The sequence below is a fragment of the Myotis nattereri genome, assembly GCF_964212035.1.
Source record: "Myotis nattereri genome assembly, chromosome: 5".
Lineage (NCBI taxonomy): Eukaryota > Metazoa > Chordata > Mammalia > Chiroptera > Vespertilionidae > Myotis > Myotis nattereri.
This window is the reverse complement of record NC_138080.1, coordinates 82,448,192-82,474,190: the sequence shown is the minus strand read 5'-3', so window position 1 is coordinate 82,474,190 and position 25,999 is coordinate 82,448,192. Positions and strand designations below refer to the sequence as shown.

Genomic DNA, 25,999 nt, shown 5'->3' with positions numbered 1-25,999 from the left:
AAATCATCACCTTGAATTTACCAATTGAAGAAGCTGGAATAAGATAAACAATTATGGTCACTGAATACTAAAACTGAAGTCATTCTTGAAGTCAGGGTTTTCTTCTACTTGTGCCCCAGGGTAATGGCCCTGGGAAATGGGCACAATAGGCTTCAGAAACTTGAACTCGCTGGCCCCTGTGCCTCCCGTCAGACACACCTCATACTGGTAGCTCTGGGACAGGGTCCCAGTGCCGCTGACGTCCACCAGGTGGCCCGGAAGGTGGCCCTCAGGCACCGGACAGCCACCCGCCCAGGCGGCCCTGCTCCGCCCGCACAGCCGCACCGCGATGAACGCCAGCACCGAGCACAGGAACAGCGACGACACCGACGCCAGCGCGATGACCAGGGACACGGTCAGCGGGTCGGCCCGCGCCGGGTCGGCCGCCGCTTCGGGCAGCGGCAGGTAGGGCTGCGAGAAGCCGTCCACCAGCAGCACGTGCAGCGTGACGCTGGCCGACAGCGCGGGCTCGCCATTGTCCTTGACCAGCACCAGCAGCCTGTGCTTGGCCGCGTCGCGCTCGCTCAGCAGCCGCGCCGTGCGCACCTCGCCATTGTGCGCCCACACGCCGAACAGCCCGGGCTCCGTGGCCTTGAGCAGCTGGAACGACAGCCAGGCGTTCTGGCCCGAGTCTGCGTCCACCGCCACCACCTTGCTCACCAGGTAGCCCGGCTCGGCCGCCCTGGGCACCAGCTCGGTGCAGGGCGCAGAGCCGTTCTGCAGCGGGTACAGCACGAAGGGCGCGTTGTCGTTGGCGTCCAGCACCTGCACGCGCACCAGCGCCTGGCTGCTCAGCGCGGGCGACCCGCGGTCCGTGGCGCCCACGCGGAACTCGAACGCCTGCAGCGCCTCGAAGTCCAGCGCCCTCAGGGCGAACAGGTGGCCGTTGTCCGCGTTGATGGACACGAGCGAGGCCAGGGGCAGCCGCGGGTCGCGGGGCGGCAGCAGCGAGTAGGTGAGCTGGGCGTTGGCGCCCGCGTCCCTGTCTGTGGCGCTGACGCTGCCGATGTGCAGGGCGGGGCTGTTGTTCTCGCGCAGGAACAGGGTGTAGGCGGTTTGGGTGAAGGCGGGGGCGTTGTCGTTGACGTCGGACACCAGCAGGGTGATGTTGTGCTGGGTTTTCAGCCTGGGGGTCCCCAAGTCAGTGACGGTGATGGTGATGTTGTACTGGGCTCTGCTCTCCCTGTCCAGCGGTCTCTCTGTTACCAGGGTGTAGAAATTTTCTACTGATGGCTTCAGGACGAAGGGGAGATCCTCTTGGATGGAGCACACCATCTTTGCATTGTTACCTGAATCTTTGTCTCTAATTCTAAAAACAGCCACAATAGTCTCGGCTGAGTTTTCTGCGATGGAGCTTGTAAGCGATGACATGAGTAGTTCCGGTGCGTTATCATTGATGTCTGTTACGTGGACCACCACGGTACATTTCGCAGAAAGCCCTCCACCATCCTTGGCCTGAATAGTTAGTGTGTAAGTTTGCATTTCCTCATAGTTTAATTCGGCTTTAAGGTGAAGATTGCCAGATGTTGAATTGATTTGAAACGTTTTGAGAATTCTTTCAGTGGCATAAAAAAATGCATAGACTATTTCCCCGTAACTTCCGGTGTCTAAATCTCTAGCTGACACGGAGACAACCAGGGAGCCAACAGGGCTGTCCTCTGGCACCTGCACCTTGTAGAGCGACTGTGCAAACTCAGGGACGTTGTCATTTATGTCCACCACCTGGATGCGCACGAGGGCGGTCCCGGATCTGGGCGGAGAGCCGCCATCCAGGGCGGTGAGGGTTAAACTGAGCTCAGGCACCTCCTCTCGATCTAGCACTCGGTCCAGCACTAATTCCGGATAGATAGGCCCCTCCCCGTTATCATGCACATTAACATGGAAATAGGCATTGGCGCTGACGGTATAGTTTCTCAAGTTGTTGGTTCCAACATCTGAGTCCTGCGCCCTTTCTAGGAGAAATGCGGCCCCTGGGGTGGTGCTTTCTGATATTTTCAAGGGAATCTCTCTATCTAGAAACACTGGAGAATGATCGTTGATGTCTCTGACCCACAGTTCAGCACGGAAAATCTGCAAAGGCTTTTCCAGCAACAACTGGAAAGGCAGCGCGCAGGGCTCTGTGGAGCCGCACAGTTCCTCTCGGTCTAATTTCTCATTTAGAAGTAAATCACCAGTAAGCGGATTGAGTAGTAAAAATTGCATGTTCTGATCTGAAACGATCCTAGATCCCCGAGCTGAAAGTTCCCCCACCCCCAACCCCAGGTCGTTTGCTAGGTTGGCCAGAAAGGTGCCTCTCTCGGTTTCCTCCGCCACAAAATACCGAAGCGGTTCAGCACCAGCCCAAGACACTCCCAGAAACACACAAAGAAGTAGGACTTGCCTTTTCTGCGCCGCACGCTCCACTCTGGCCTCCATTCTTCTTTTAATCAGTCTTTCAAAAACCACTGTCACTCGGCCCCAAGCAGCTTTCAGAATGGCAGCAACGGAATCCTTAGAAATGAGCTTCTAATAGCAATGCTTGTGGGGAGGGATCCCCACTTCCCCCAACTCCTGTTACCAAGGTGTCCTTTCCTCTTCCTTTCTGACTGGCCAGATTTTCTATTAACAATGGAATTGGCAACACCCTTTAAGCGAGTATTTTTCCTCTTTTTAGCCAGCAGCGCCACCTTGCGTTTTGTGGACGTTATTCCCGTTTTTCAAGAATAGAGCAAAAAGATGGCGGGTTAAAAGACCAGCAGGAGTATGTTCCCCAGGGTCTTTGCTGCTTCATTCCATCGTTTTCCTCAAATGGTCACAGTAATGCTAGTAAGTGCTTAATCATCCTTCCCTCTTATAATCTGAATTCATAGAAAAAATAGATGTTTTTCTTAATCTGGGGGCATGAAATTAAACTCTGAATTCTCATCAGGAGTAGATCCTAAAAAAACCTTCTCCCGCTTTTAAAACTGATAGTAAAGATTATATATGAAAATGAAGAATTCATCAAAAAGTCAACCTTTATTTGTTAACTGCGTAACAGTGGTGCTGTTCATACTGCAGAGTAACGGGCCTTTTTTCCAGTTTTTTTTTTGTGAATTCAATAATCCTTTTTGGTTTTACTCTTTACCCAGGATATTTTCTGGAACACATTCTGTACCCCAACCTTCACCCTACACCCACTTTAAGTAATAATATAATTTAAATTATTGTTCACATATAATTTCAATGGCCAGCATCTCCAAGGATATGCAATGAATACTCTTCAAATTAACAATAGCAAGTAGTTCATTCTTACTTTTGTGAAAGTGCTCCTATTATTTCAATTTTAGCTATGATGGTTGATCTCTACTTGGGGTAAATGCTCCTTTTTCGATCAAGAAAGTTTTCTTCTTTTTCTTTATGGTTTCATATTTTAAAGAAATTTTTGACATGTGTTGAAATTGTACCTTTATTCTTTAACTTTTTAATTCTTGAGTTCTTGATATAAAGACAGTTATCCATGACATATTATTGCTTTCGTGCAAACATGAATTTGATGTGTCAACAGTGTTTTAGGATTTTTCTGGCCCATGTTGTTCTGTATATGCATGAATGTGTGTTTAACATCTGTGGTTTTGGTGTTAAAATATCCAGCCTTATAGAATGGGTATGGAAGATTTCCCTCCCATTTTTTTGCAACAGATTAGTTTTTATATTCATACCATCTGTTTCTACATGCTTAATGACAACTTGCCCTTAAATGGGCTGGGTTTGGTGGGTTCACTCATGGTAGATCTGACTCTTTTCCATTTTACTTTGGTTATTACTCCATACAGGCTTTGTTTTCTTTAAAAGTAATTTGTATTTTATTTTTAAAGCCATTTAAAAACCACTTAAGTTTATTATGCCTTCATTATGTTATTTATCTTTACATATATCCCTATTCTTATTAGTAATGTTTAGTATTTTATCTCATTTTTATTCATAGGGAGAGTTTCAAGGTATCTATTTACTTATCTTTTAAAACTCACTTCTTCAAAATAATACATAACCTTGGGTCAAAAATCTAATAGTACTAAGAGACGTATAATAAAATACAATAGTTTTCTGCCTCTTTCCTCCTCACTTTCCTGTTCTGTTTCCAATAGACAGCCAATTTTAACTTTTAGTTATTTCTTGTCCTATTAATCTGTATTCTGCTATATTTTGATTAATTCATTTTAGACATTACCAGTTGACTCTATTATGTTGGGTTCTGTTTTAGCTCTTATACACTTTCAAGGAACTTTAATGTCTTCTTTCACTCTCAGTATCATTATAAGAGCATTGCTGTGTCTTAGGTATATTTTTTCTCACTTTTTTCTTGAGGTTAACAATTGCTTTGCTTTTTCATTTACTTGGTTTTCTTTATATATATAATGTATTATTTTCACACTTCTAACTGCCTCTCAGTACAATTTTGCACATGGTCATTCCAATATCTCCCAAAATATGAATTTTCCCTTAAATTGGGTGGGTGGTATGTACATCTGCTGCACAGCTATCACTCTGGGATTTCCCTTTGTTATCATTCTTGGAATTTTTCTTTGCCTTTTATTCTGGTTGGATCTCCTTTTTCTAGGATTTTATTTCTTCTTCTTTTGTTTGTTTATTTGGGAGCTTTAATAGGTCACATCATCCAATAGTTTCATCCAATTAATATGTGCCAGGGGACTTGATGATATCCTCCAAAATGCCTGTCACAGACACATCCAACATGGACTGGTCTATATTTGATGCACAACTGTCATCTTGGGATCACCCTTCAGCATCACCTAGAGATTCATTTCACCTCTATTCTGTTTTTGATCCTCTTTCTTTTTCTTCAGACTTCCTCTCTCTTAAATTACCCATTCATTTTAAGATCATCCAGTAGTTTCCAGAGAATGGTAGATGAGAGTTAAATTATGTTGTGACCTGAAGTGTATTAAATTATGCTAACTTTACCCTCAAACTTGATTGGAAGTTTGACTGATTATAGAGTTTTAGGTTGAAAATAATTTTCATAATTTAAAAATATTTTGTCAATAAGCCCCTTAAATCAATGTCTTTATTAAGAAGTCGAGCCGAAACCGGTTTGGCTCAGTGGATAGAGCGTCGGCCTGCGGACTGAAAGGTCCCAGGTTCGATTCCGGTCAAGGGCATGTACCTGGGTTGCGGGCACATCCCCAGTGGGAGATGTGCAGGAGGCAGCTGATCGATGTTTCTCCCTCATCGATGTTTCTAACTCTCTATCTCTCTCCCTTCCTCTCTGTAAAAAATCAATAAAATATATTAAAAAAAAAAAAAGAAGTCGAAAGTGAAAAAAAAAAGTCGAAAGTGAATGGTATTTTATATATTTTATATGTGTACTGTATTTTTATTTCTTTTTGTAGTATGTTGTCACTGTCCAAATTTATCACTGACATGTCTTGGTTTGAGCTTATTTTCATCCATTGTACAGGAAAATTGGTAAATTCTTTCAACTAGGAAACTAATATCCTACAGCTCTTAGACATTTTCTTGAATTACTTCATTGAAATTCTTCTGCTTTTTTTTTTTTTTTTTTTTGGAATTACTACAATTCAGATGTTGGACCTCTGCTATGGACTCTTATTTTTTTGTGTTTTTTTTCCTCTCCTGTTTGATATTTTTAAATACTCTTGCAATATTGCCTGGGATATTTTCTTAATTCTGTCTTCAAGCCCTTCTATTAAAACTTCCATTTATTACATTCATACTTTACAAGAGCCCTCTTTCTGTACTTATTTCTTAGATGCAATAACTTCTTTTCTCACCTGTTATTAATAGCAGGTAGTTTATTCTTAAATCTTTAGTTGTTTGCTTTGCCTGTTCTCAATAAACCTTGATTTCTAAAATATGCATGTAAGTCTCACAATTTCTCTGTTCATTCTTTGGTTCTTAACTTAAATATCACTTTATTAAAAGCTTACTATATCAGCTAGAATTACATTCTATGTAATTTCTACATATGAATATGTTCTATATAATTTCAGCCTGAAGCTATAGACAAGCCCATAACAACAATAGCTTACACGACATAGAATTTTATTTTTCTCTCATAAAAGAAAACTAGTGGCTGAATTGCGCTCCATGATATCTGGGACCCAGTCTTGCTCCATCTTGTTGCTTTACCATCTTCAGAACATGGCCTTCACCTCATAGTCCAAGATAACTGTCTAATATCCAGCCATTAAATTTCTATCCAGACTAACAAATAGGAGAAAGCAAAGACTGCACCTTCCTTTTAAAGACTTCGTTCATGAAGTATTCCATGGCACTAGGGCTTAGTATCTCTCTCTGGCTGTAACTTAGTTACAAGACCACTCCCACTCACAACAGTGGTTGGGAAATATAATCTATAACACACATATCCACATAGGCAGCTAACATGTTGGAGGTATATTTGTAATAAATAAGGGGAGGAGACATATATTTGAGTAAAATTAGTAGTATATATCATACCCACTCAGATCACACCTGTAGCCCCTATTGCCAGTAGAAACAGATAGAGTCAAATAAATTGATTTAATTAGTTATTAGCAGAGCGTATGATTTTATTTCTTCATATTGGTGGTGTGTTTTGTAGCCAAAAGAGTTCTTTTTTTACTGAAAGCTTAGCCCTCAAAGCAATAAAGTAATAAATTCAATTGCTGGGACAAGACCCTTTGAATCAATGATGCTTCCCAAGCACGTATAGTATCTGTATCTATTCTATTTCCTTTTAAAACTTTAAAAACATCCTGAACCAAGGATATGTTTGTTGATCAGAGAAAGAGAGAGAAAGAGAGAGAGAGAGAGAGAGAGAGAGAGAGAGAGGAAGAGAGGGGGGGTGCAAAACTCCAATATGTGCCCTGACCCTCATGGGGATCACTAGCATCCTAGGTATGTGCCATGAATCAAACCCACAACCTTTTTGGTGTATGGGATGATTCTCCAACCAACTGAACCACTTGGTGAGGGTGCCCATTTTATTTATGAAAGCCTATAATATGGGTAAACAGTGTGTCAGGATAACAAGCCCACAGAGCTTTTGAAAATATTTGCCATCAAGCTTTGACCTGAAGCTATTTGGGGTTAAAGAAATATAAATCAAGGCTCAAGGCCAACCAAAGGTGCAGCATATTATGGGAAGACCCTCCCCATTTTAAAGGGCCCCACAGGGCTACATCAACAATATAAAAGCAGTATAACACCAACAAATCTAAACCTGACCCCTTCCTCCAACTCCAGGGAATTACATAGAAGGATCCCTGGTGTTAAGTAGAGCAGAAGAAAAAGAAAAGAAACCATGCCTGGGAATTTGTGCCTAGGTTTGGTCCTCACGTGTGTTTGTATTTTGAATATTCATAAATTGAGTTTCAAGGAACCTCAAACCATAAATTTGGTTTGTGGTGGTCCCCTACTGATAGTGTTTCTAGAATCCTGGCCGAAACTACTGAAAATCTGGACCATACAGCCTAGGCTTTGAGGACACCTTACAAATAAATATTTAAGGGTAATCAACCATATAAGTTGCAAAAAAATAAAGACAACATGAATAAGAAGAATCAGAAACAATGCAGCAAAAATTGACCCACACAAACTTCACATATTGGAAGTATCAGATTTAGAAACCAGTTATACATAGTAGATATAAATAAACAAATGACATACTTGAAAAATACCTGTGTGAAACAGACTGAAAGGGTACACTGAGTTCCAGAAAAAAAGTGATACAAAATTATCAAAATCAAGACATAACCTGAGAAAGACAATGAAGTTTAAAAATAGAAAATAAGTAACCTATAGGTAATGAAAATGGGCTTCAAACTTAATCCTCATCAACATTTAATACTAGAATACAATGGAAATCTCTACCAGGTTCTGAAGGAAAGAAATTATGGCTCAATAATTTTATACCTAGCTAAGATGTTGGTCAAATATAAAGAAAACAATGCAGCAAATGGGGAAAAAAATCATAAAACATTTCATTAGCATTCATGAGAGCTTATTGAAAAGAACTACTTAAGAATGAAATATAGCCTACTTATAGAAAAATATAGAGAAACTATGATGAAATGACTAATGTAATATTTAATGTCAACAAATCTATGAGGAAAAGAAAGTTGACTGAAAAATTTTATTCCCAGAAAAATTGTACTTCTCACGTATGTGAGAATTTAAGACATACAGCATGTCGCCCTGCTGGTGCGTCTCAGTTCGTTGGAGCATGCCCCATACACCAAAAGGTGGAAGGTTTGATTCTGGGTCAGGGCACATACCCAGGTTGCCCTGGGTTTTATCCTCTGATTGGGAGTGTATGGAAGGCAACCAGTCTCCTCCCTCATCTCTCCCTCTCTCTCTCTCTCTCTCTCTCTCTCTCTCTCTCTCTCTCTCTCTCTCTCTCTCTCTCTCCTTTAAAGAACTACATCTGATGAAATACAGCAAACCAAAGGATGAAAAAATAGAAATGACTGAGGTCTGGGAAAGCTGGGATAAAATAACAGTGAAGACTGCGTTTCATTCCTGTTTGGGCAGACCAATTTATCTCAATTCCCTCCTGAAACCTCATCTAAGCAATAGAGAGCAAAAATTTAAAATAAATGGACCTATAAAGACAAAACAAATGGGAGAAAAGTAAACAGCAGAGAGACAAGTCAAGGAATGCCTTCAAAATACTAGCAGCAAATAATTCCTAACTTAAAATTCTATACCAAACAAAATAAAAATTTGATTTTCTAACATCTGAAATTTTCACATGTTCAAAAAATTAATAAATGTATTACCAAATAGTCTTCAGAACTCAAGGCAGTAAACCAAAAAGGAGGAAGACATAAAGTCCAGAAAATGAAATTAAGTTCAGGAGACAAAAGAAATTCCCAGAATGATGGATAAAGCGAGTTCCAAACTGCCAGCTATACAACAGGTCTACAGAGCAAATAATATACAATTGAGCAGGAGTCTGGATAGCTCCAGGATGGCTCCAAGAAAAAATAATGGAACTGAGAGATTTCTTGGTGAGTTTAATAATACAATGAGGAGTTTTAGACTTTAGAAAGTATAGGGATAAGTTAAAAATCTATACATTGAAAGTAAAGCGAAAATGAGTCAAAGAAAAGAAACAAAATCTCAGTACATCATGAGGTTCAATTGTAAGCAATATTTCCATAGTCGTAATTATATAAACACTATTAAAACAGAATTTTATATAATATTCCTATGAGAGATGAATGGGTAGAAAAATGTGCAAGTATGTATATGTGTGTGTACGTGCCCCTAAAGAAAAGTAAATGGATAATATCTAAAATTTGAATGAAAGCATTTTATAAGCATATTATTTAGAAATATGGAAGTAAATATCATGGAAACACAGTAAAATGCTTCAAAAGGTGTTACATCTGTACAGACTTGAGTAATATTTAAAAGTTTGTAGCACCGTATAACAAATGTCTACAGCATAAAATGTCTAAACAATTATGAGAATTACCCTTTTAATATACATTTTATGTGTTATATGCATATATACTAGTATAATAAAAAGTCTAAAATAAGGTGAGAAGAGGGTAAAAGTGTAAGGTTTGACTTGTTCATTTTAAAGCAGGCAGTTAAATTACGTTAATATATTAATATTGTTTTTAACCTTATAGGGATTATTTAATTAAGCTCAAGCAAGTTCTATAGTTTCATATAATGAGTTCTACAGTCTCATTATATGCAAATAAAATCTGAGTGTTTTCATTATAGAGCTAGCCATGCATTATAGGTCCAGTTTACAGTACTGTTTCCATCTATTAACTTATATTAAATCATAGAAATATTTTTAGAATGATGTTGACTTAATATTAACAACTGCTTTTGAGTGCTGGAATAATGATGTTAATTTGCTTTCTTCTTTCTTATTGAATATATTTGAATCATGTGTATATTAAAAGATGAGAATCATTTACATACTCAAAACCATTTATTATAAAAAGGTAATCATAAGTCTACCAATATTTTTCTACTTTTTTCTATTTAACAGGAATTGAGTCATTTAAAATTATAGCAGGTGGTCTAACTAAATGCTCTCAATTTTGAAAGAAAACACTCAACTCAGCTAAAATATTAGTTCATTTGAAAAACTACGGCAGTGTTTTTGAAACAACATTACAGGAATCAAATAATTTACAAGGTCACAGTAATTTTTGCAAAAATGAAAATTATTTTTAAAACTAAAAGCCATCATTTACCTTAGCTAGACTCATGCTGATGATAATCATTAAACACAATTCTCTTATAACAATATATCAGTGAACAAGCTAAAATATCAGGAATCTGAAAACATTTGTAACTTCCAAAAATCTTACCCCGAAATCCCGAGAAACACCAGAGCTCTGCTATTGTAGGATCATGCAAAATGTGAGGGGGGGGGAAACCTGACAAAACAACAAAAACACCTAGAGATTCAGAATATGAAATACTTCAACAGGTTGCAATAACTATAAATATGGCAACAATCATGAATGTGTGAATATGTAAGCCCTTTCTGTGAATGCAAGGGTTGGGAAATACCCGGATGTATATTATCATTTATCAGGTCTTTTCAAGATGAGATTCCTGATTGAACTCAAAATTATTTGTAAAGTTAGAGTTTTCCTTGGTGTCCCTACCAGCCCCTTCACCCATAAACTTGCCAACAGTTGGATTGAGGAACATGAACTCGCTGTTTCCTAAGCTTCTGTTCAGACACACCTCATACTGGTCCCCACTCCACTGACACCCCAAAGGGAAATCCAGGCTATACTTAAAGTTAGGATTCTTGTCCATGAGGCTCTCAAACTCTGTACCTGGAGGAACTAAAGATATTACAAAAGACACTGCATCATGATGCGATTCCTAATTGAATCCGAAGTTATTCTGGAAGGTGGCATTTTCCTCTATTTCTTCATTAGTGCCTTGGGGTAGGAGGTTAGGGATAATAGGCTTCAAGAATTTGAACTCATTTGATCCGGAGCCTCCCATCAGACACACCTCATACTGGTAGCTCTGGGACAGGGTCCCCGTGCCGCTGACGTCCACCAGGTGGCCCGGAAGGTGGCCCTCAGGCACCGGACAGCCACCCGCCCAGGCGGCCCTGCTCCGCCTGCACAGCCGCACCGCGATGAACGCCAGCACCGAGCACAGGAACAGCGACGACACCGACGCCAGCGCGATGACCAGGGACACGGTCAGCGGGTCGGCCTGCGCCGGGTCGGCCGCCGCTTCGGGCAGCGGCAGGTAGGGCTGCGAGAAGCCGTCCACCAGCAGCACGTGCAGCGTGACGCTGGCCGACAGCGCGGGCTCGCCATTGTCCTTGACCAGCACCAGCAGCCGGTGCTTGGCCGCGTCGCGCTCGCTCAGCAGCCGCGCCGTGCGCACCTCGCCATTGTGCGCCCACACGCCGAACAGCCCGGGCTCCGTGGCCTTGAGCAGCTGGAACGACAGCCAGGCGTTCTGGCCCGAGTCTGCGTCCACCGCCACCACCTTGCTCACCAGGTAGCCCGGCTCGGCCGCCCTGGGCACCAGCTCGGTGCAGGGCGCAGAGCCGTTCTGCAGCGGGTACAGCACGAAGGGCGCGTTGTCGTTGGCGTCCAGCACCTGCACGCGCACCAGCGCCTGGCTGCTCAGCGCGGGCGACCCGCGGTCCGTGGCGCCCACGCGGAACTCGAACGCCTGCAGCGCCTCGAAGTCCAGCGCCCTCAGGGCGAACAGGTGGCCGTTGTCCGCGTTGATGGACACGAGCGAGGCCAGGGGCAGCCGCGGGTCGCGGGGCGGCAGCAGCGAGTAGGTGAGCTGGGCGTTGGCGCCCGCGTCCCTGTCTGTGGCGCTGACGCTGCCGATGTGCAGGGCGGGGCTGTTGTTCTCGCGCAGGAACAGGGTGTAGGCGGTTTGGGTGAAGGCGGGGGCGTTGTCGTTGACGTCAGAGACCAGCACCGTTATGTTGTGCTGGGTTTTCAGCCTGGGGGTCCCCATGTCGGTGACGGTGATGGTGATGTTGTACTCAGCCTGATTCTCTCTGTCCAGCGCTCCTTCTGTTACCAGGGTGTAGAAATTGTCTACAGTAAGTTTCAGTCGGAAGGGGAGATGGTCTTGGATGAAACAAGTCATTTTGCCATTTTCTCCAGAGTCTGGATCTGAAATTCCAAAAACAGCTACCATCGTGTCTGGGGTGTTTTCTGGGATGTCACTGATGAGTAATGACATGGTCAGCTCCGGGGCGTTGTCATTTATATCCACCACTTCTATGGCTACTGTGCATTTCCCAGAAAGGCCTCCACCGTCTGAGGCCTCAATTTCCATATGGTAAGACCGAATTTCCTCAAAATCAAGCATTCTTTTTAACCGAAGTTCTCCTGTGACTGCGTTTATTTCAAACACCTGAGTGGCTTGATTTGATGATTGGAAAAACGAGTAGGAGAGCTCGCCATGGGTCCCGGCATCTAAATCTCTAGCGGAGACGGTGATGACCAGGGAGCCCACAGGGCTGTTCTCTGAGACCTGCACCTCATAGAGCAGCTGAGCAAACTCAGGGGCGTTGTCATTTATGTCCAGGACCGCAACGACAACCTGGGTAGTCCCAGTCCTGGGCGGCGACCCACCATCCAGCGCCGTGAGGGTTAACCTGAGCTCTGACTGCTCTTCACGGTCCAGTGTTTTGTCCAGCACCAGCTCGGGGTATCTCCTGCCATCGCTGTGACTGCGAGTGAACAGGTGGAAATGCGGGTTGGTGCTAATGGTGTAGTTCTGAACGGTGTTGCTGCCCACGTCTAAATCCTGAGCTGTTTTCAAAGGAATGGCAGTCCCGGGCTGGCTGCTTTCCGGGATTTTCAGGAGGACTTCCTGTCCCAAGAATTCTGGGGCATGGTCATTTACATCTCGGAGCTGGAGTTCCCCTTGAATAAACTGCAGCGGGTTTTTCAGTAACACTTGGAAATGCAGTATGCACGGATCCGTGTCACCACACAACTCTTCCCGGTCCAATTTTTCTTGGAGGAGCAAATACCCACTCTTCTGCTCGAGCTGCAAATGCTGTCTGTTCCCTTTGGATAGAATCCGGGCGCCACGCGCGGCCAGCTCCCCTAAGCCCAGACCCAGATCTTTTGCGAGGTTGGCCACAAAAGAGCCGCTCTCCCTCTCTTCTAGAACGGAATAGTTAAGGGTCGCACCGCCCGCCTCCCACAATAGTAATAGAATAATAATGGCGGTCACTTGCCTTTTCCGGGGCGCTTTGGGGAGCGGCGTCTCCATCCTTCCTCCTTGTCCAAACGATCCAGTATGAAATCACAAAATGATTGCTTGGCAGCCAACTCTGCTATCTTAGTTCAAAAATCTCGAGTCAGTTCCTAACATTGACTGACGTGGGGATGGGGAGAGCGGCCTCTCTGAAACCCTCTAGCCCCGGTGGTGTAAAATGCTTCCTTTGTAAGCAGGCGGAGACGGCTTTACGGCTTTACGTCGTCTAGCAATCGCGGAGAGGTTTTTACTCTCTTGTCCTGCAGCGCCACCCAGCGTTCTGTTTTACAACTTCAGGTAGTTTTCATTTCAAAGCACAATGTAAGAGCAAAAAAAAAACCGGGCTGAATGCCTTTTTGGGTACTCCTTTCCCCCTCGCCTATTATGCAGTCTTGTTCAGGTAGCTAGCATTAGTTGTGAGAGCAAAGTAATTCCTATTTATCTATATTCATCTTCTTTACAAAGATACAATTTCATTATTCAAAACTCGGCTGAAGACAAATTCATTGAGTCATTCAGTATTTCACTGTGCAGAAAATTCCCTAGCTTCCGGAGATGAGACGGGAAACACAAAAATTCTCGCTCCTGAGGAGCTTACATTCTATTACCAGACTACTAATGTGTTCTATTGTGTTAGAAGTTATGAATTTTTAAATCCAAACAAATGGGAATGTACCTGTATCTCCTGGGGGGGGGGAGGGGAGATGTTGTATTGTCAGTCTCTGGGCTGCATAGCCTTTGAGAATTTTTTTCCCTTCATAAACTCCTTGTGTGCACAGCCTGTAACGTTCAGAGAAAATGCCCATTTATTTTATTAGAAGTCACTATAAGCTGTGAGTTCAGGCAATGTCTTTGGAAGAACATGAAGAAGGCATAAAGTCAATGGAGTCAAAGATATACTTTCCAGGGAAGGGGTTTGACCTGTCAGCTTTGATAAGAGTCCATCCCCTGGGACAATAGAGATAGGGCTATTGAAAAACACCACTGCGTCAACTAAAGCCTTGGGAGTTGGAGTGAGAATGTCAGAATAAGCAGTTTCCCCCAAGGAAGAATGCTACTCCAAGAAGAAGGTGAATATATGGGAATACAAAACAGTAAGTGTTCCCTACACTCATTGACCCAATTGGTGATCATCCATGACATAAGAGCCATGGCAGTTCACTTGTTTGGATACAAAACACAGACAAACATAATTTAGTTACGCCCACTTCCATTTTAATTAAGGATAAAAATAAAATATTCTGCCCAGCTGGTGTGGCTCAGTGGTTGAGTGTAGATCTATGAACCAGGGGGGTCATAGTTCAATTCCTGTCAGAGCACATGCCCAGGGTTTCAGGCTCTGTTTTTGGGCCTGATCCCAAGTGTGGGGCATGCAGGAGACAGCTGATCAATGATTCTCTCTCATCATTGATGTTTCTGTCTCTCTCTCCCTCTCCCTTCCCCTCTGAAATCAGTAAAATATTAAAAGAAACATAAAATATTCACTTACTCGTCACTTTAGTGTAAATTGCCTAACTTTGATGGAAAATTGAAAAGAGGAATTTTTTCATAAAACATAACCAACACAAAAAAGACCAAATATAGTTAAACTATTAAAGTAAATGATTTTATGGTTTATAAATATAAATAATGCATATGCAGAACAGGAAGGGAAAAACTGACATTCTCCAATAAACTGGCACTAATAACTTACTTAGTTCTCAGCAGATATTACACATATAGAAGTTTAAGAAACTAGGAGGAGGAGTTTGAAAAATATGATTTGGATTTTACTAAACAATATAATACCTCACATCTTTCAAATAGTTGGACAAAGACAAGGAAATAAAATGTATTCTCAAGCATTTTATGTTCTGTAATAGAGTTTTGGGTTAATGGAATATGTTTTCTAGAGGAAAAGTAAAAGAGTGATATTTAATAATTTCACTTATTGGCAAGGGCACTACAGTGTAGAAAGAATATTAGCATTTCTGTATCCCTTGAAAATTATTTTTTAAATTCACTATAGGAATGTTAACATTCAGAAAATATTTGTTAAGCATTTTTAATTGGTCTGGTCGGTGTTTTAAAAAGATCATCCTAGCCGAAACTGGTTTGGCTCAGTGGATAGAGCGTGGCCTGCGGACTGAAAGGTCCCAGGTTCGATTCCAGTCAAGGGCATGTGCCTGGGTTGCGGGCACATCCCCAGTGGGGGATGTGCAGGAGGCGGCTGATTGATGTTTCTCTCTCATCGATGTTTCTGACTCTCTATCCCTCTCCCTTCCTCTCTGTAAAAAATCAATAAAATATATTTTTAAAAAAAGATCATCCTATTCTTACATGAAGCTCACAAACTGTAATTAAATGTGATGACAGTTTTGTAAAGTCTATATTCACAGAAAATATGTATTGACTATTATGGTTACTGAAATATACATAAATATGACTGGCTATCTTTTTATTTAGCCCTCATTAGTGTATATCTTTATTTCATCACCCTATAGATGTTACCCCTAAATCAGACTTAAACTGGCAGATTAAATAATAACAATCATTTAAAATTTTTCTCTACATAGCAATAGTGATGCCGTTGTCACCAATACTTAGAAATAGAATCACACTTAAGAACGTTGGAATATAATTTTTGTAAAAAGAGATAGATGATTAAATTTCAAAAATTTTAAATTATGCAAGTAAAAATTTACTTTTTATTCAGATTGTCAAATATAGTCAAATATAATTTCAAAACTACTAAGCGTAATGTAGGAAAAATGCTGTGTATATGCAATATCTGCATTTCTTTTAATTTTACCCTAAGGAACAGTAGTAAAGTAATAAAAAAAAGGAACCATCAATTACATGTAACTTTAAGTTAAAAGAGATTTTCAAACTTAAGTAGAGTTTAGCAGAATCATACAATACTTAACTGAATGGGAAAGCTATTCCGAAAAGTAGGGTTTTCCTTCATTTCCTTCCCAAGATTCTTGAGGAGGGAATTTGGGGAGAATCGGCTTCAGGAACTTGAACTCACTGGCCCCTGTGGCTCCTGTCAGACACACCTCATACTGGTAGCTCTGGGACAGGGTCCCCGTGCCGCTGACGTCCACCAGGTGGCCCGGAAGGTGGCCCTCAGGCGCCGAACAGCCACCCGCCCAGGCGGCCCTGCTCCGCCTGCACAGCCGCACCGCGATGAACGCCAGCACCGAGCACAGGAACAGCGACGACACCGACGCCAGCGCGATGACCAGGGACACGGTCAGCGGGTCGGCCTGCGCCGGGTCGGCCGCCGCTTCGGGCAGCGGCAGGTAGGGCTGCGAGAAGCCGTCCACCAGCAGCACGTGCAGCGTGACGCTGGCCGACAGCGCGGGCTCGCCATTGTCCTTGACCAGCACCAGCAGCCGGTGCTTGGCCGCGTCGCGCTCGCTCAGCAGCCGCGCCGTGCGCACCTCGCCATTGTGCGCCCACACGCCGAACAGCCCGGGCTCCGTGGCCTTGAGCAGCTGGAACGACAGCCAGGCGTTCTGGCCCGAGTCTGCGTCCACCGCCACCACCTTGCTCACCAGGTAGCCCGGCTCGGCCGCCCTGGGCACCAGCTCGGTGCAGGGCGCAGAGCCGTTCTGCAGCGGGTACAGCACGAAGGGCGCGTTGTCGTTGGCGTCCAGCACCTGCACGCGCACCAGCGCCTGGCTGCTCAGCGCGGGCGACCCGCGGTCCGTGGCGCCCACGCGGAACTCGAACGCCTGCAGCGCCTCGAAGTCCAGCGCCCTCAGGGCGAACAGGTGGCCGTTGTCCGCGTTGATGGACACGAGCGAGGCCAGGGGCAGCCGCGGGTCGCGGGGCGGCAGCAGCGAGTAGGTGAGCTGGGCGTTGGCGCCCGCGTCCCTGTCTGTGGCGCTGACGCTGCCGATGTGCAGGGCGGGGCTGTTGTTCTCGCGCAGGAACAGGGTGTAGGCGGTTTGGGTGAAGGCGGGGGCGTTGTCGTTGACGTCGGACACCAGCAGGGTGATGTTGTGCTGGGTTTTCAGCCTGGGGGTCCCCAAGTCGGTGACGGTGATGGTGATGTTGTACTCAGCCTGACTCTCTCTGTCCAGCGCTCCTTCTGTTACCAAGGTGTAGAAATTCTCCGCCGACGGTTTTAGAAGAAAGGGGAGATTATCGTCTATAGAACAAATAACCTGTTGATTATGTCCAGAATCTGCATCGGATACACTGAAAACTGCCACTATCGTGTCTGGCAGGTTTTCAGGGATGGCGCTGCTGAGCGACGACATGGCCAATTCCGGGGCGTTGTCATTCACGTCCAGAACCTTGATGACTATGGAACATTTTCCTGATAGTCCCCCGCCATCTGTGGCCTCAACATCCACGTGATAAGATTGAAATTCTTCAAAATCCAATGTCTTTCTCAGTCGAATTTCGCCTGTGATTGCGTTTATTTCGAAGGGCTGGTCAACGTCGTCGGTTTGAAGTAGGGCATAAGATACCTCTCCAAAGGATCCTGCATCTAAATCTCTCGCTGAGACGGTGATAACCAGAGAGCCCAGGGAGTTGTTTTCAGGGACTTGCGCCTCATAGAGTTCCTGAGCAAACTCTGGGGCGTTGTCATTGCTGTCCAAGACCCAGATCTGAATCTCTATGGTCCCTGACCGGGGCGGAGACCCCCCATCCAGCGCGGTGAGGGTTAGCCTGAGCTCAGGCTGCTCCTCACGGTCCAGCGCTTTGTCCAGCACCAGCTCCGGGAACTTCCTGCCGTCGCTGCGATTGCGGGTGAGAACGCGGAAGTGAGCATTGGAGCTGATTGTGTAGCTCTGAAGGCCGTTGCTACCCACGTCTAAATCCTGTGCCATTTTCAAAGGAAATATCTTTCCTGGCGCAGTGATTTCTAATATTTTTAGGAGCATATCTCTGGCCGGGAACTCCGGGGCGTGGTCATTTATATCTCCCACTTGCAAGGCAGCCTGGAAAAACTGCAAAGGATTTTCCAGTAACACCTGAAAGGGTAGCAAACACGGCTCCGTGGCGCCGCACAGCTCCTCCCGGTCCAGTTTTCCATTTAGCAGCAAATCATAGGTCTGTGGGTCAAGTTGCAAATGCTGTCTGTTCCCCTTGAAAACAACCCGTGCTCCCCGCGCAGCCAGCTCTCCGCTCCTGAGTCCCAGGTCCTTTGTCAAGTTGGCCACAAATGTGCCGCTCTCTGTCTCCTCCAATACAGAATATTGTATGGATTCTGAACCCGCCTCCCACAAAAGCATCGATGTAATGAAGGTTACCACTTGCCTTTTCTTGCGATGTCCTTTTGTTTGCGCCATTTCTATTGTTATGCCTGATTTCAGAGGAAAAATCCTTTTTCGCTCCCAATCACCACATCCACCGTCGACCCTCCAAAATGTCTTTGCTAAAGAGTTTAAAATTCGTTCTTTTAACTTCTCTGGCGGTGACTGCCTTCCGGAACACGTCTATTTTGGCTTTAGCTTAAATGTGTCCAGTATTTTTTCTTGGGTTTCTCGGTGAAATGGCGTCCACCGGATCTGCAGAGCTTAGCTTTAGTCTCTTAGCCTGTACTGCCACCACGCGTTCAAATTAAAAACTTCATGCGGTGCTTGCCCCTCGACACAATTTCCAAAATCTGAGCATTATAAAGACTTTTAGGTCCAGTCGATGTTTCTCAAACAGGAGTGTGTGAACCACTCGCATAAAGAATTACCTGGGAGTCTTAGGGTCCCCCCGCCAAGTTAATTCTGGGCTCATCTCCGAATCTTGAATCAAATTCTCTGCTGGTGCTCATGGAAATCTGCACTTCAGTTTTTCTCAAGTGATTTTCACGAACTCTAAGGTTTAATTAAGAATTACTCCCTACGTAATGTAAATTTTTTGTGATCAACTTTTATTCTTTACCAGTGGAACTTATCTCTGATGAGCAATGTAATTTGTGGACACAAGAAATACACTGTGCAATGGTCCCAACAAACACATCAGCAAGCCGTACAACAGTGAGAAGTTGGTTAGCCACACTGATGGTAAAATAAGCAATCACTTCTCTAAGTTACATGACTTACAAAGTGACAACAGACTTATTTTGTTTTGTGGTTACACCTGCCCAATAAAGGGAATAATCAGACCCGTGGGAGGAAACCTGAGGCCAAGGAATACTTACCATGGAAATATCTTATCAGTTAAATGATTTCAAAGAAGACCTAGGAGCCATCAAGTATTTGTCATAAGTAAGCATTTTAGGATTCCACTTTATTTTTGTGTGGGTAGAGTTTTGGTCATGATTATGTTAGACTTGTTCGTTTTACTGTAACTTTTTAAATCAAAGTCTCCTCCTATATTAAGTAATCAAGATCCATATATATTACCCTGTTGTAAGAACATAATGCAATGCAGAAAACAAATATTTAAGACTCACTTCTACCATCCTCTCACAACAAAAATGATACTAGATCCTTTAGTTATAGACCAACTAAGGTAGTGTGAAAGGTGAGTAATATTTGAGTGGAAACCATGGAAATCAATGATAATTCATCCTGGCTATATCCGTTCATATCTCAGTAGTTTAGAAAAATGTATCTCTAAATATTCTAAAAATGCATTAAATGGGTCAGTGCACGTATAAGAACACAAATACACCAAATATAATTCATTTCAGATTGATTTCATATTTATTGAGAGGTGAAATCAATTGAGTTCCAGCAAAATCCACTTCAGGTGAAAGCCAAAATGATGGGAGATTTAAAATGAGGATATTTTTCAAAATATTTCACCTCTAAGAAAAATAAATAAAGCTAAATAAAATCTAAATTCTGTGCAGATTAAATAACTTTGTAGTTGAAAAGCTTCTGTTTCTACCTAGAAGGATAAAATTGGATCACTGTGAGCAGCATCAATGGTTCACTTGGTAAATGTTACTGAGAATAGACTTCCCTGAGGATATCAATACAAAATAAACTGATGAAGTAAGCCAACAACTGGAAACAGTCATAAACTTCCATCTACATATCACCCAGCTTCACAACATGCTGTCTTTTTCCTTTATACATATCCCTCCAATGTTTACTTTTGCATAGTTCTTTTCTTAGGGTGATGTTCACACAAATTGAAATGCACTAATCTTAATGGTAGCATTTTAACAAATGGGTCCATCCATACAACCCGCACCTTTTTCAAGATATAGAACACTTTCAGCATTCATCAGGAATAATCTTAAACATATTTCCGAGCTTACTTTTAATAATTAGGTGGCAAAACTTGGTCTCTTCTGGATACAAGATGGAAGACAAACAATGTAAAAAAGCACCATGCCCCATGCTTCTTATGCTCACATATGCTAATGTGAAGTGACAAATAGTTTCAAGATTAATTCACCTGGATTATTACCAGTGCGTTGAATAGTACTTTAACCGATGAAACATTGTAAAATATATTAAACATAATTTTATTCAGTTAGCTTATAGTTATTACATAACTAATCAAGTTGATTTCCATTTTTTATGCTAGATGTATTTGCTTTCCTTTCATTCCATCAAACATTTGAAAATTCTTCAAGTTAGTTACAGTGAAAGATAAAGGCTAACTTTCAAGGATGAATTGAATGTCTTTAAAATATTTTTTAATTTAGTTATATGCAGGAAAAATAATAATTCAGAGAAAATATAGAAATATTCTCTTAAAGAAACCTCTCACTGGGAGACATGCTGCAGAAAGTTTTGAATATAGGAAGGATTTGATGCTAAACACATCTGAAGTCTGAAGTGGTTGGGAAGGAAGACTTTTGTCAGTTTTGTTAGACTTTTGTCAGTTTATCATTTTGTTGATGTTTTTTTCAAAGAACCAGCTTTTTATTTCATTGATGTTCTCCATTACTGTTTTTGAATGTCATTGATTTCTTCTATTATTTTCATTATTTCCTTCCTGCTGCTTCTGTTGGTTTATTTTCCTCTTCCTTTTCTATATTCTTGAAGTGAGAACCTTCATGATTGATTTGAGACTTCTCCTCTTTTCAAATATATGCACTTAGTACTATAAATTTCCCTCTCTGCATTGCTTTAGCTGTATCTTGTAAATTTTGATACGTTGTCTCTTCATTTCCAATTCAGTTCAAAGTATTTTTATTTCACTGGAGACTTTGTTTTGATCCATGGGTTAGTTAGAAGTGTGTTGTTTAGTTTCCAAGTATTTGAAATTTTTTCTATTATTTTTTTTTGTTATTGATTTTTAGGTTGATGCCATTATGGTTGGATAACACACACTGTATGATTTCAATTATTTAAAATTGGTTTAAGTTTGTGTTATGGCCTTGTTTATATGTTCTATCTTGTATATATTATGTGAACATTTGAAAAGAATGTGTATTTTGGCATTGGATACATTTTCTAGAAATATAGATTAGATCCTGTGTTGTCGAGTTCTTCTGATTCCTTTCTGATTTTTCTGTCTAGTTCTATCATTTGTTGAGAGAGCGTATTGAAGTCTCCAACTTTCACTGTTGATCTGTCCAAGTTCTATCAGTTTTAGCTTCACCTTCACATATTTTGCAACTCTGTTGTTCGGTGTATGCATATTGAGGACTGCTATGTCTCCGTCTTTTATCATTATATAATGTTCCACTCTGTGTCTGCTCACTTTCCTTGCTCTGACATCTACTTTGTGACATTAATATGGCCACTCTTACTTAATTTTTGATATTTGTGGAATATTTTCCACCTTATTACTTTCAATCTGCCTATATCATTATATTTGAAGTGAAGTTTCCTGTAGGCAGCATATAGTTGATCATTTTTTAAAAACCCATATTGTCCATCTTTTTGTTTTAATTGGTGTGTTCACACCATGTACCTGTAATGTAACTACTGATGTTAGGGATTAAGTTTGCCATTTTATTCTTTGTTTTCTATTTGTTCTCTCTGGGTTTGTTTGTTTGTTTGTTTGTTTCTCTGTTTTCTTTTTTCCTGATTGATTTCTTATGGGTTATTAGAATAACTTTTAGAATTCTATTTTGATTTCTCTATAGTGGTTTTCAAGTGTTTCACTTTGTGTAGTTTTTATAGTGGTTGCTCCATACATAACTCATCACAGTTTACTGGTGGTGTCATTTTACCAGTTCATGAGAGGGTGGAAAATTTATCTCCCTTTACAACTTTATAATATATAAGTAAATATTTCTTCTACCTACATTTAGAACTATATCAGACAGTGTTATAATTTTGGATTCAACCATCAGACATAATTTAGAAAACCCAGGAGGAAAAGGAAAGCCTATTGCATTTACCCACATTTTTGTTTACTGTGTTTTTTCTTTTTTCCTGATGTTTTATTTTATTTTTAATATATTTTATTAGAGAGAGAGAGGAATACAGAAGGAGAGAGAGAGAAACATTGATTGGTTGCCTCCCATAAGTACCCTGGACAGAACCCGCAACCCAGGTATGCACAGGATGCACCAGGGTGCACAGGATGAACCTTCACCAACTGAGCCTCTCTGGCTGAGCTAATGTTCCATGTAAAATGGATTTCTATCTCTTTGGAGAACTTCCTTTGTCCATTCTTTTATGGTAGGTCTACAGGCAACATTTTCTCTTCATGAAAGATATTTTCACTGCATATAGGCTCCTGGGTGAACAGTTATTTTTTTCAGCACTTTAGAAGTATTATGTCACGTCCCTCTGACCTCCATGGCTTCTAATGAGAAATTTACTGTCATTCAAATTATTATTGTCCTATGGGTAATGGGTCAGTTTTCTTCCTCACTGCTTTCAAGATTTTTCCTTCTCTGTAGTTTTCAGAAATTTAACAATGATGTCTTTTGGTGTGGATTTTTATGGTTTATCTTGTTTTGAATTTCTTAGGCTTCTTGAATCTTTGGGTCTGTGTCTTTTGCCCAATTTAAGAAGTGTTCTCCTTTCCTTCTGGGATTCCAATGACAAAATGTTAGTTCTTTTGTTATTGTCCCATAGGTCCCTGAGGCTCTGTTATCTTTTTATGGTCCATTTTTTCTCTACTGTTCAGATTGGGTAATTTTTATTTTTCTGTCTTCTAGTTCACTGATTTTTGTTTGTTCATTCTATTCTATTATTGAACTCACCAACTGAGTTTTTCATTTCATTGTATTTTTAATTTGTAAAACATCCATTGGCATTTCTTTATCTTTTATTTTTTTGCTGCACTTTACATTTCTTTGCTGAAACTCTCAATTTTTCATGTTGCCAAGCATATTTGTAATAAGCATGAAGCATATTTTGAAGTCCATCTAAAAATCTTCGTAGATAATTCTAACACTCTGCCTCCTTGGTGCTGGCATCTATTAACTATTTCATTCACTTTTATATCTTTCCAGTTCTTGATATGACCCAGATAGTACCTTCCTAGATGTGCATTTATCCCAAAATAACTCTTGCCCAAGTGCATGAGATATATTCCATAATGCTTATAGCAGCATTCTTCATAGTAACAAAACTCCTAGAGCAACCCCAAAGTAGGTCAACAGTAAAATGAATGTAAAGTTAAAGGTGTATACAGTGGAATACCATAGAGCACTCTAATGAATGAACTACATTAACATGGATGAATTCAAACCTAGTGATAAAAATAAGTAAGCCCACAGATGATCCATACTACATTAATGTACTTATATAAATTGCAAAAATAGCCAAAGCTAAACAATGATATATGCATATCTGCTGCAACTGTAAAAAAATAACAAATAATTAATTAAAGATTCAGGATAAGTATTGATTTTCACAAGGATAAAAGATTTAATGATGGAAGCACACAGGGGTTTCCAATGTCTTTGCATTGTTCTCATTCTTAAACTGGGTGATAGGTACATGGGTGAACATTTTATTATTTTTATTTTAAATTGCACATATACACTCTGTACACTTTTTGAATGTTTAATAGATTTAAAACTAGAGAAAGCAAAAACAAAAAAGCAATGTATCTGGAGTCAGGATGCCTGGTTTAAAATCCTGATTCCACCACTTACTAAAGTAATCTAGGCAGTTTACATTAACTCTTTTTTTAAAAATACGTATTTTATTGATTTTTTTTTTACAGAGAGAAAGGGAGAGGGATAGAGAGTTAGAAACATCGATGAGAGAGAAACATCAATCAGTTGCCTCCTGCATATGCCCACAACCAAGCAAGGTACATGCCTTGACCGGAATCGAACCTGAGACCCTTCAGTCTACAGGCCAATGCTCTATCCACTGAGCCAAACTGGTTAGGGCTACTTGAACTCTTTATGTCCTACTTTGCCCATCTCTAAAATAGGGATGTCAATTGTACCATTATTTTGAGGATTAAGCGAGATATGTGTAAATAATTTAGAAAACAGCCAAGTATATAGCCAGGGGTGGGCAAACTTTTTGACTCGAGGGCCACAATGGGTTCTTAAACTGGACCGGAGGGCCGGAACAAAAGCATGGATGGAGTGTTTGTGTGAACTAATATAAATTCAAAGTAAACATCATTACATAAAAGGGTATGATTTTTTTTTTTTTTTAGTTTTATTCATTTCAAACGGGCCGGGCCGGATCCGGCCCACGGGCCGTAGTTTGCCCACGGCTGAATTATAGACAGTGTATAACAATAATAATACATTATATATAACATAATTTTTAATAATTATTATTTCCCCTCATGATGTACTTTTAAAAACTGTAAGGCTCATTTCTAAAGAAATAAAAGGAGTTTTCTGGAGAGCACTAAGATATTTAGTGAATCTTGGAATCCCAGCATAAAATCTTTTGTCATTTGAAGGGCCAAGTGCTGAAGAGCTCCCTGCCTATTTATTACAATGCACCCTAAAGTAAGATCTGTTCTTTTATAAACCTGGCCCTGAACTGATTCACACAGAACACCTTGTCACAACTTCCACTTAGACAGAAACTTGGGTGCAAACTGCCCTATCCTACGAAAGCAGAAAAGACATAGAACAGCAACCTTGACTATATAGAAGTAAAGATCCATCTGAAAGAGGTTTGAAAGTGTAAGTGAGAAACAGTTAACAGAAACAACAATAATTCTATTATTTTCTCTCATACAGCAAAGTAGAAGAAACTATTGCTAGTGGAATAAGAAATGGAGGTTTCAGTTTGTGCAGAAAAGAAAGGGAAAGCAGTGATGTAGCTATGCGAAGGATGGATGAGAGAAGGTTAAGTGTTCTAGGTACTAAACAATAATAGCAGGAAATTTGCCGTAGACCAATTCCAGCATGTCATAATTTCAAGAGTTTCGTCAAAAGGTTGATGAGACTTGGGGACTCAACAGGGTTGAGTCACACATGTAGTCACCTGTTGGAAATGGCTAAAGGCATGTCCCCCAACCTGAATAGGAAATTGATTGTGGCTGCCAGACAGTTAAAGGGCATCTTAATCTACATGTTATTGCCTCCTACTGGCCAAACACCTGAACAGCCTTAGGCTATCCCCCAAACTGACAATGGATCCTGTACCCTTTGAAACCTTACCCATTGAAGTGTATGATCTCCACCTTGCCTTAGGACAAATTGTGTTAATAAAAGCAAGGGTCCTAGACAAGGAGGCACTCTTCAGTTCCTTTAGCTGAAGGTCCTCTGACCCCCAATGCCTTTCAAAATTATAACTCGTCTCCAGACTCTTTATTAGTCTCTGGATTTCTATGTCATCTGCGCACAGCCTTTTCCAGATTCCTGAACCCTTCTTGATGCTAGGACATGAACCCCGGCAGAAATTAATTGTTTAATATTTATGAAAAGATTACAGCCATATTCTTT

At 41.5% G+C, this 25,999-nt stretch overlaps 3 protein-coding genes across 4 annotated transcripts in view; all 3 read right to left on the bottom strand.

Annotated features, from left to right (window-relative positions):
• Nucleotides 1-25,999, bottom strand: part of LOC308520291 (protocadherin beta-5-like) — a gene marked incomplete at its 3' end in the record, with an annotated part of 44,959 nt that overhangs the window by 8,581 nt on the left and 10,379 nt on the right. The gene's annotated exons all lie outside the window — the stretch shown is intronic.
• On the bottom strand, nt 58-13,294 carry LOC308518985 (protocadherin beta-17-like; the record flags this gene model as incomplete). Of its 2 annotated transcripts, XM_081090857.1 has the most annotated exons (2): nt 58-1,828; nt 12,659-13,284. In XM_081090857.1, the coding sequence occupies 2 exons, from the start codon at nt 13,282-13,284 to the stop codon at nt 58-60; spliced, it is 2,397 nt and encodes a 798-aa protein (XP_080946983.1). The 2 variants fall into 2 exon arrangements, with proteins under 2 accessions (XP_080946983.1, XP_080946984.1); XM_081090858.1 differs by lacking the exon at nt 58-1,828 and having other exon boundaries at nt 5,558-13,294.
• LOC308518986 (protocadherin beta-6-like) lies at nt 16,023-18,557 on the bottom strand (the record flags this gene model as incomplete). The annotated part of the gene is made up of 1 exon (XM_081090859.1): nt 16,023-18,557. The coding sequence occupies one exon, from the start codon at nt 18,555-18,557 to the stop codon at nt 16,188-16,190; it is 2,370 nt and encodes a 789-aa protein (XP_080946985.1). The 3' UTR covers nt 16,023-16,187.